Genomic DNA, 10,574 nt, shown 5'->3' on the forward strand with positions numbered 1-10,574 from the left:
CTGGTCCAGAGAAAATGGCAGAGAGGGAAAGAGTACTTTCAGCGGAGCGGTTTGGGAAGCCATCTCAAAGCAGATGGTGCTTGAATTGTGAGGGGAATGGGAGGTTGTTTAGTTTGATTAGAATGTATATTACAGGCTAAAAGAGGTTGGACAGGCTATGATTGCAGGGATCGGCATCCTACATTTCATAGGCCAAATCTGGCTGCTACCTGTTTCCATACAAGGTACAAACTAATAATGGTTTCCACATGTTTAAATGGTAGAAAAAATGAAAAGAAGAGTAATAGTTTATGATGTACAAGTTATATGAAATTCAAATTTCAGTGCTGATAGAGTTTTGTTGGAACACAGCCACATTATTTGGCTGTGGCTGCTTTCGCACTGCAGTGGCAGAATTAAGTACTTTTGTGACAGAGACCAAATGGCCCGCAGAGCTGAGAAAATGTATTCTCCGGATCTTTACAGAAAAAGTTTGCTGACCCATGATATAGGGACTTGGATGCCAGGTTTAGGAGTGTGACTCTTATGTGCTGGACAATGAGGTAGGACACATTATGGTTGGTGGTGCGTTTAAGGAGGATGCTGTTGTGGTCTGGAGATCTGCAGGTGAGAGTGGGGCAGGGAGGTGCTACAGGTAGCCTGGGAAACAGTCCAAGTAACAAGTAATAGTTTCAACTCTAGAAGTGGGAAGAGAAGAGGGGGAATGTGAACGATTCAGTCATTCGTCAAGGCTTACTGCGGTCTGCATAGAGTTCTGGGTGCCGAAATGTCTTATGAAGGTAGAAATGGCAGCTCTGAGGGATATGAGTACTATTATTAGTTTGCTAGGACTGCCATTGTACCACAAACTGGGAGGCTTAAACAACAGAAATGTATTATCTCACAATTCTGGAGGCCGTTAACCTAAGATCAAGGTGACGGCAGGGCCATGCCCCCTCTGAAGGAGTCAGGGAAGGATCTGGTCCAGGACTGTCTCTCAGCTTCGAACAGTTCCTTGATTTGTGGCAGCATAGCTCCAGTCTTCACATGGACACCCCCCATGTGCACGTCTCTGTGTTCAAATGTCCCCCTTTTAGAAGGACACCAGACGTAGTGGATTAGGGGCCCATCCTACTTCAGTATGACATCGTAATTAATTACATTTGCAATGACCTTATTTCCAAATGAGGTCACATTCCAAGATACTGGGGGTCTAGGACTTCAACATATAAATTTTTGGGGAATGCAATTCAACCCCTAACAGTTTGGCACAAAGTGGTATTGAAGGGACTCCTCCCCTTCCCCTACCTTCTGCCCCTGACCATAGCATGGAGGGAACTTCCACTGAGCCTCCTCTGTCCACTTCTGGTACCTCTCACTAAGCCCCTTGCTTAGCCTCCCACAGGAGGAAAGGTTTATTTGGCGGGTCAGTGCCGACCTTTCTGCACCTGTCTGCTGGTGGGCTGGTACTGTGGCTGTGCTTGTGGGTATAGCTCTCCTTTTCTGCCCAGTCTTCCTGCTCCCTTGAGAGAGCCACCTCAAGGCCAGCCCACTGCACATCCTCTGGCTCCAGCTCCTTGCCCACGTGCCTGACTGGGAAAGGGCATTCCAGGGCCTTCCTGCAGCTCTAGCCACACCTGGCTTTCCTGGCAGAGACACCTGAGTGGCCAGCATGGGTTTTGTGTTCAGGGAATTACTCTTCGGATTTGACCTGGTAGTGGGGATCACGTGATTATCAACATTTATGAAAACATATTTATGAGAATATGGTGAGCAATAGCACCATCAGTGAAAAGGCATTGAGAAGAAAAGACAGTTTTTTTAAAAACAAAGTTCACTTTATTACGTTAATTTTACATACTAAGATAATATGAAATGCAGACTTGTTTAAATTCTCTTGCTGATTCTCTTGAAGACAATGTCGCCCAATGTCATGGTCTGAAAGCCAGAAAAGAAATTACGAAGTGTTCATCTGATGTTGTATTGTAAAAAGCAAAACTAAGCTTAAAAAACAGCACCAAATATGTTGGCATATGAAACAATTCAAAAATTCATCTGGTTTCCTGCAGGACTGGAGGAAGGGATAGCAATGTTTTCCAAAATCCTATGCCAAGTCTTTATCACTTCTCCTCCTCACCTGGAAAGTCCTCCTGCCTTTGACTCAATTCTTTTCTACATCAATGACTGTTATAGCAAGACCATCCAAACTAGCCCAATCGAATCGCTCAAAGTTTCATTGAGTACCTACTATGCACCAAATACATGTTGAGCACCAAGGATACATGCACATGGACACAACTGGGCGCACAGCCTGGAAGGCAGTGAGTAGTGCATAATTGTACCCCTGGAGCTGTGAAGCTTATAAAAACAGTGGCTGCGTCAGCTTTTGAGTTTTTAAGGATGTTCCCTCCACCCCTGCCAGTTCTCTTGAATAAGACTGCTGGAATGACATACCATGTCATCAGGGTGAAAAGGAGCCCCTTAGCTTCAGCAGCAATGCAATGGTTGCTGCTTGATGGGTTCAAGCCCTGGATTTACCATTTATTAGCTGATGACTTGGATAGGTCAACCTGTCTATTGAATCCCTCATCCAGCCTCCCTCGAAGGAGACAGGAGGATTAGGTGAGATGGAGTCTATCAAAGGGCGTTGGCCAGGACTTACTGCAGGACGGCTCATCTCCTGCTCCCCTGCCCTCCTGGGAATGTGCTGGGGTGGAGGGGGAAACTGCAGATTGGGTGGGTAATGCTCACACTCTCTCTAGTTTAAGAATTTTTCCGGCCGGGCGCGGTGGCTCACGCCTGTAATCCCAGCACTTTGGGAGGCCGAGGCGGGCGGATCACGAGGTCAGGAGATCAAGACCATCCTAGCTAACACGGTGAAACCCCGTCTCTGCTAAAAATACAAAAAATTAGCCGGGCGTGGTGGTGGGCCCCTGTCGTCCCAGCTACGCGGGAGGCTGAGACAGGAGAATGGCGTGAACCCGGGAGGTGGAGCTTGCAGTGAGCCGAGATGGTGCCACTGCACTCCAGCCTGGGCGATGAGCAAGACTCCATCTCAAAAAAAAAAAAAGAATTTTTCCATTTGAACAGAGTGATGACAGCCTCCTGAGGCAGTGTTCTGTTGTATGTGACTCCTCAAAGCATATACTGGGGGCAAAGAAGAGTCAGGGGGACATACCTGCGGGAGAAACACTGCACTATTCCTCCCCTACCCCCAAATAGGGTATAGGATGTGGCTGGCAGCCAGGCACCAAGGCTGACTGCATAACCGGACTGTGCCAGGCTTGTCAGGTGCCATAATATCACCATGAATGGGATTCTGTTTATAAACGCTAAATGGGCAAAGGCATTTATGAAGCACTGTGGGCATGCAGGGCAGGTGGAGGCCTCTGTGGCTGCTTGGTTAGTGCTGAGCAGAAAGGATTAGTGATAATGTGTGTGTAGTGCCTGGGACATTGTGGATCTCCAGTAAGTGCTGGCAGATACTGACCACAGGAAAGAAGTTTAGGGGTTGGAGGGTGGAGGGGTGGCATTAGGGTATGTGAACCACTCCCCATGCTTCACCTCCCCTCTCCCCTCAAGCACGGGAAGCCACAGGCTCAGAGCACTACCAACTTACATTGGTGATTATGTCGCCGTTGAGTTCGGTCACAGACTTGATGTTTTTGAACGTTGTCACCAGTTTATTGTTACCTTCCAACTGAACCACTGTCTGCAGAGAACAGAGAGATGGCCTGTGAGGAAAGGGTGGTGGGGGGCAAGAGCCTTGCTAATGAAGTTGCTTCTTTTGCACAGGTCTCAGGTCACAACAACTGAAATGTTCTGGTTCCTATGATTCCAAGCCTGCAGTTCTCTGGCTCCAAATAGAAGTGAGGTGCATTTAAGAACTAAATAAAGTGAACAGGCAACCTACAGAATGGGAGAAATTTTTTACAATCTACTCATCTGACAAAGGGCTAATATCCAGAACCTGCAAAGAACTCAAACAAATTTACAAGAAAAAAACAAACAACGCCATCGAAAAGTAGGCAAAGGATATGAACAGACATTTCTCAAAAGAAGACATTCATACAGCCAACAGACACATGAAAAAATGCTCGTCATCACTGGCCATCAGAGAAATGCAAATCAAAACCACAATGAGATACCATCTCACACCAGTTAGAATGGCGATCATTAAAAAGTCAGGAAACAACAGGTGCTGGAGAGGACGTGGAGAAATAGGAACACTTTTACACTGTTGGTGGCATTGTAAACTAGTTCAATCATTGTGGAAAACAGTGTGGCGATTCCTCAAGGATCTAGAACTAGAAATACCATATGATCTAGCCATCCCATTACTGGGTATATACCCAAAGGATTATAAATCATGCTGCTATAAAGACACATGCACACGTATGTTTATTGCAGCACTATTCACAATAGCAAAGACTTGGAATCAACCCAAATGTCCATCAGTGACAGACTGGATTAAGAAAATGTGGCACATATACACCATGGAATACTATGCAGCTGTAAAAAAGGATGAGTTCGTGTCCTTTGTAGGGACATGGATGCAACTGGAAACCATCATTCTCAGCAAACTATTGCACAAGAACAGAAAGCCAAACACCGCATGTTCTCACTCATAGGTTGGAATTGAACAATGAGATCACTTGGACATGGGAAGGGGAACATCACACACTGGGGCCTATTGTGGGGAGGGGGAAGGGGCGATGGGTGGCATTGGGAGTTATACCTGATGTAAACGACGAGTTGATGGGTGCTGACGAGTTGATGGGTGCAGCACACCAACATGGCACATGTATACATATGTAACAAACCTGCACATTGTGCACATGTACCCTAGAACTTAAGGTATTAAAAAAAAAAAAAGAACTAAATAAAATGTCAGGACTATTTTGTCAGAATTTTAATTCATGGCATGTGATCTAGAAATGAGCATGGAACACCTAAGTGGCCCCAAATACAAATGCTAAAATCAAATCAAGTAAAATCTCAATTCTCCCAAGCTAATGGAGGGAGGTAGTGGCAAAATTCAAAATATTGACCAGTAGAGAATACATCTTTTGCTTTGGTATGTATTCTTCTTCTTCTTCTTTTTTTTTTTTTATTGAAATGAAGTCTTGTATGTTGCCCAGGCTGGTCTTGAACTCCTAGGCTCAAGCAATCCTCCCACTTCAGCCTCCCAAAGTGCTGGGATTGTAGGCATGAGCCACCTGCCCAACCAGGTATGTATTATTCTTCCCAGAACGTTAACGTTTCGTTTTGTGGCCTCCTTCCAAGCCCTTATACATCCTGGAAGAGATGACAGGAACCCAGCAGGGAGCCGAAGACCCTGGACAATGTTAAACATTTTGCCTCCAAAAAGAAAATTTGGAAAAGGCCCATAGTTAAATCCCTTGACCATGAGCACATCAAGAATATTTTCCTCCTAAAATCATCCTGACCTGTAATGTTCTAATTGGAGAGGCAGAAATAAAGAGTGACCAGAAGAGATAAAAAGACAAACATTCCCAGCCCAATGAACACAGCTGTCTGGGGGGAGGAGAGAAGAGGGCTGCTAAAGCATGGAGTGTTTCAGAGGGAGGAGGAGACGGGCACCCCCATTGCCAGGATCCCCCTGCCACCATCTGCCACTCACACAGCCCACACCCCACACCCCAGCTGTCAGTGCACACCTTGAGTTGTGCCCAGCAGAAGCGATGCTGATCTGCCCACTGCCTTCAGTCTAGGGGGGTTGACTGTTCTTATTTTACAGTTTAGGGAGGTTGATTGTTCTTTATTTTACAGATGGGGTGGCTGAAGCCAGGGACTTCGTGACCACCCCTGAAGGCAGGGTCTGAGCACCTGTCTAGGGCCCTGGTATTCTGGTATTGCCAGCACCTCCTTCAATAAGTCTCTCCCTATCCTTCAAGAAGTATCTCCCAGCTCTAGGTTCAGTGAAGGCCAGTTGACTTTGGGCTCAGTTAAGGGTTTTTCACAAACTCCCACTTGCCCCACTCCTGGGCCCTGCTTAGAGGACTCTTAGTGCCAGGAGCACTGGGCCTGGGAGGACCTGAGACTTAGAATCCTGCTCTATGCCTGGTTCCCCCATATCCTCCATATGGGAAAGCTCAGACTTTGGGGGCTGGAACATCCCTCAGACAATCCCTGGGAAGAGGAGAGCAGCTTCCCTATAAGATTCTTCCCTAAGAGCTGCCTTTGTCTCTCTGCTTCTCCCACAGTGGAGGTGGGTTCAGAAATGGTATCTATGGTTGGAATTGTGAGGTTAGAGCCTTGAGGAATGAGGCCCCAGGGCCAGATTCCAAGGAAAGTTCTGACAGCAGAAGGGATGCCCTCCTACCTTGACTTTCTCCCCTGTCATTGTCTCCAGCTCACTTTCCTCCCCCACCGTGAACTCGTTTTGGATCACTTTGGACCCGGCGGTGATGGTGAACTTGAAGTGCTTCCCGTTCTGCACGATTTCCGTCACACTCTTGATATCCTTCCCCTTCTGGATGAGCTCTTCCGGCAAACCTGGTGGAAACCATCTGAGGTTTAGAGATGGGCAAAGGTGGGAGTTTCATGACTGTGGTAGGCAGATGAGAGAAATGTTATGGCATGGAGGGGCAGAGGAGGGCACTGTGTCTCCCAAGGGGCTACAGGAACTCACTGGGGACTTGTGAGCAGCATGGGCTGTGGCCTTAGGATGAAAAGGACAGTGGCCTGGCCTGGCCTGCTGCTATTTTGCCAGTCAATTTATAAAAAGGACACTCCTCTGGCCTGAAGAACTATTCCTCTTGTGAGCACCCTGGTTCTTGCTCACTCTCCTTCCTCATTCCCTCCTCCTTTGATGACTTTGCTCTTGGAGCGGGAGCATTTCATTCCCCATACCCTGGGTGACCAGAGAGTTGATCTTCCAAGCTAGGTCCCTCCTGGGAGTGACAGGGGAGCTATCAATAATCATGCCAGGCCAACACACCCAAAGCAGCACTGTGCCAGGCAAGCCTGTGTCCACCTCTGCAGCCAAGGCTCTAGAGGAAGACATGCCAGCAATCCCTTGCCCTGGCATGGAGCTTTACCAATTTTAGAACTTGTCCACGCTGTTATACAAACTGAGGTTCACAAACATTATGTGGGTGGACAGTGAGCACAGAGGGTCCTGTTGCATGAGGGAGAGATGCGAGACACAGAGGTAGTATGAATTGCCTGCAGAAGATCCCTCTCCAGCAGAGCTGAAGGTCCTCCTCTCCCTGCCCCTGCTGTCTTCGGCACCCTTCTCATTCTTGGCACCCTCCCTTGCCATGCTACACCCTTTGCTTATAGGGCTCCCTCTGCCTGGAGCATGCTCCCTGCCCCCAGTCCCCTAGACACCTGTCTTCCAAGGCTCAGCCTGATCCTTCTCTTTACCTCCACTGAGCCATCCCTCCGTGCCCTCCGTGAGCCACATCCTCCTGTACGTGACCCTGGGAGGCACAGGGGTTAAAGCAGGGTCTCTGAGAATGAGTGCCTGCTTCCAGTCCTAACTTAAACACTTCCTACTTGCATGACCTTGCTTGTGATTACTAAATCTTTCTAGGCTTCAATTACATCAACTGTAAAGTGGGAAAATAACGGTACCCAGCTTAGTTTTATGGTGAGGAATAGATGGGGTATTGCATATTCCATGGTCAGCACAGTTGCCTGGCACAGTGAGTGCTCCATACACCTTAGGGAATGCCTTATTACCTTTATTTCTTCTCTTCTTTTTCCCGATAAGATAATGCCTTATTACCTTTATTATCTGTCTCCTTGATATCTATCCAGCACAGTGCTCAGTGTGTGATTGGCCTTGAATCACTATTTGTTTGAAGAATGAATAAATGCAGGAACAGGATCACACAACGAAGTGCCAACGACATGGTCATCAATCCAGACCACACCCTAGTTCAGTGCTCTTTCCACTTGCCTATGGGATGGCCTTGTGCAGTGAGGACTCGCTGCAAATAACTCCAGAAGTCAGTAAAATGCCCCCTAGTTTGTGTATATAGCCTGAATCTCTCCCCCCATCTCAACGTTTGGACCCTAAATAGCCACTGCTGGTAGGGCCAGACCCTCATCGATGTGACCCACAGCTTTGCCTTTCAGAGCAGCACTCACCGATTGCCTTCATGAAGGATTCAAAGTTTTCCTGGCTCTGCAGTTGGTACTTGCCAGAGAAACTCATGCTGGCGATAGAGCTCCCTCTTCACAACTGACCTGCAGCTCTGCCGACCAGACTGTCCACTGTAGGCTGTTTTATAGGGGGCTCCCTTCCTTTCGAATAGCGGCCAGAGGTCAGCAGCTGTTGATTCCTTTATGGCCAGGTTCAAACATTAACTCCCGAGAGCAATGGTCAATGATAAAGAACAGGATGGGCACAGCAAAGGTTTGCTGCAATTCAGCAAACATTAATGAGTATCAGTCAAGCAGGAAGCCCTATGGCCCTGGGAGCCTTTAAGTGACTCTCCACACCCCATGAAATGTGTGTGTATATGCATGTATGTGTATATATGCACACATGTGTGTATATATAGATGTGTGCATATGTGTTTGTACATCGGTGTTTATATATACATACATGTATTATGTACATAAAGATGTGTGAATGTGCATATATGTAATACATACACATATACACATTATATACATAAGTGTTTATATATGTGTGTGTGTGCATGTGTACACACACAGAAAAATTCCAGAGAATTCCTTTGAACTCAAAACCTCACCTTATTTACATAACCTTATGATCTCTTCTCATCCCCATTATTACACAAACTTAATTTGTAGAGTTGTCATCAGCTGCTAGTGCTATTTTGAATCCTGGGAATTCCTCCTTGATGATTATAGTCTCCTCCACAGGTCTTTTTGAGGTGTTAAAGCAGCCCTTGCTCAATGGCAGGTGTAAAACATTGGAACCAGGTGTGCAGAATTGAGACACATTTTATTAGGCAGAGACAAGGCAGGAGAAAGTGACACCTGCTGACTTGCTCCAGCCCTGCTGAGAAGACAGGACAAGGGATCTGGGGTTATGTGTAGGAAACTGGTCTTGTAGGGTTATGTATACAACACTGGCCTTGGGGAGATGGCCCAACAGGGCTTCCAGTGGCCTTGGGATGTGCCAGTTTGTTGTGAAGCACAGAGAGGCGTGGTGCCCAGTGGGTGCACATGTCCCAGTTTCTGCCTCTGAGGCAGTTCTCGGCAAGTACCCCCTCACCCCCAGATTCTCTCCCTTCTTTGTCTGGACTTTGGCGTCAACCTTTTCACCCGCAGCTTCCTGCCTTCGTCCTGTGGTCCTCCTCTACTCTGTGGTTAGACAGATCATCCTGAAGCATAGGCTGGGTTGGGCCACTGCTCCAGGCATGAGCCTCGGTGGTTCCCATCACTTCAGAGGCCACAGGTCCTGGATGGCCTGGTGTCACGTGCCAGGTCACGATGGCCACCGCCAATAACACTTCCATTTCCCTATTATGAGTTCTAATTTTTGGCTTGGAAAATGACTCCCATTGCCTAAACTTCTAGCAGGGCTGCCAGCCTTCAAAAGGTCACTCCAGTCTAACTTTCCATCCTTTTTCCTTCCTTCTCCCTAGGTCACAGATCCAACCACAGGGCCAAGTGGACACATCAGGGGCGTCCATGCCACTCTCTATGCCCTCTGTGGTCTCCAGCATTTGGACACGTTGATCCAGCAAAGCACTTCAGAAGTTCTCTCCTCCACCCACAGTCCCAGTGCCAGGGCCCTTCTATGGCATCCCTGACAGGTGGTATTAAGGTGTACCCCACCACAGAGAGCTCTCCACCTTTGGAGCGGTGTGGGCAGAGAGCGCTCACTAGTGGAGTGTCCTGACATGTAGATTGTGGCACCAGCAGACCTTTCCCTCCAGCACAGAGGGGTGCTCTGGCCCTCCCTGCTTGGCCCTCCTCTGACCGTGTCTAGGACACAGTGTCTAGGTGCCTCCCAGGCCAGGAATTGGGGCTGTCCCTGCAGCAAGCGAAGTGGGCCTGCATGCTGAGAACTTATGGCTTTTTATAATCACCACGACTACCTGAGCAGCGGGCAGGAAGGGGCAAGGTGGCTCCAAGAAGGATGGGCACACCCACAGTCCTTCTCTCATCTTGCTCTGAGCTTTGATTACGCATCTTTTAACATGTCTCATTGTAACGAAGGGGCCCTGGTCTCCAGGTGGGATGCTGATATTTCATTTTTGTATATGTAAGGAAGTAAAAAATCCATTTTCTCAAGAACTGGCATGAGAATTCCTTGCGTGCGTGCGTGCGTGCGTGCGTGCGTGCGTGTGTGTGTGTATATAAATGACTGCCTGGGAGACAGAGTGTGTGAGACCCCAGACCTCAGACCCGTGTGTCAGTGACAGCCAAGCTGGTGAAGAGAAGGGCAGCTCCCTCATGCAGGAGACCAGGAGAGGCTGGGTGTGTCTTCCTGTCCCTCTCCCAGACTGCAGAAAGCAGAGAGAGGAATGTGGCAGGCAGGCAGGAGAGGCGCCACCAAGAGGGCGTGGGGTGATGGGTCACTGAGTTACCCCCAGTGACCGCAAGGCAAGAAGAGCTCCAGGATGACACTGGCTTTGAAGCTG

At 48.1% G+C, this 10,574-nt stretch overlaps 1 protein-coding gene across 1 annotated transcript; it reads right to left on the minus strand.

Moving 5' to 3' along the window:
• Positions 1–1,803: 1,803 nt before the first annotated feature.
• On the minus strand, positions 1,804–8,276 carry FABP1 (fatty acid binding protein 1). Its single transcript, XM_050754241.1, has 4 exons — positions 8,101–8,276; positions 6,326–6,498; positions 3,599–3,691; positions 1,804–1,917 (listed from the first exon to the last, which is right to left on the minus strand). Exons 1-4 carry the CDS (start codon positions 8,165–8,167, stop codon positions 1,867–1,869), a joined length of 384 nt encoding a protein of 127 aa, XP_050610198.1. The 5' UTR covers positions 8,168–8,276; the 3' UTR covers positions 1,804–1,866.
• Between the last annotated feature and the right edge of the window lie 2,298 nt (positions 8,277–10,574).

Source organism: Macaca thibetana, chromosome 13 (genome assembly GCF_024542745.1).
Source record: "Macaca thibetana thibetana isolate TM-01 chromosome 13, ASM2454274v1, whole genome shotgun sequence".
Taxonomy (NCBI): domain Eukaryota; kingdom Metazoa; phylum Chordata; class Mammalia; order Primates; family Cercopithecidae; genus Macaca; species Macaca thibetana.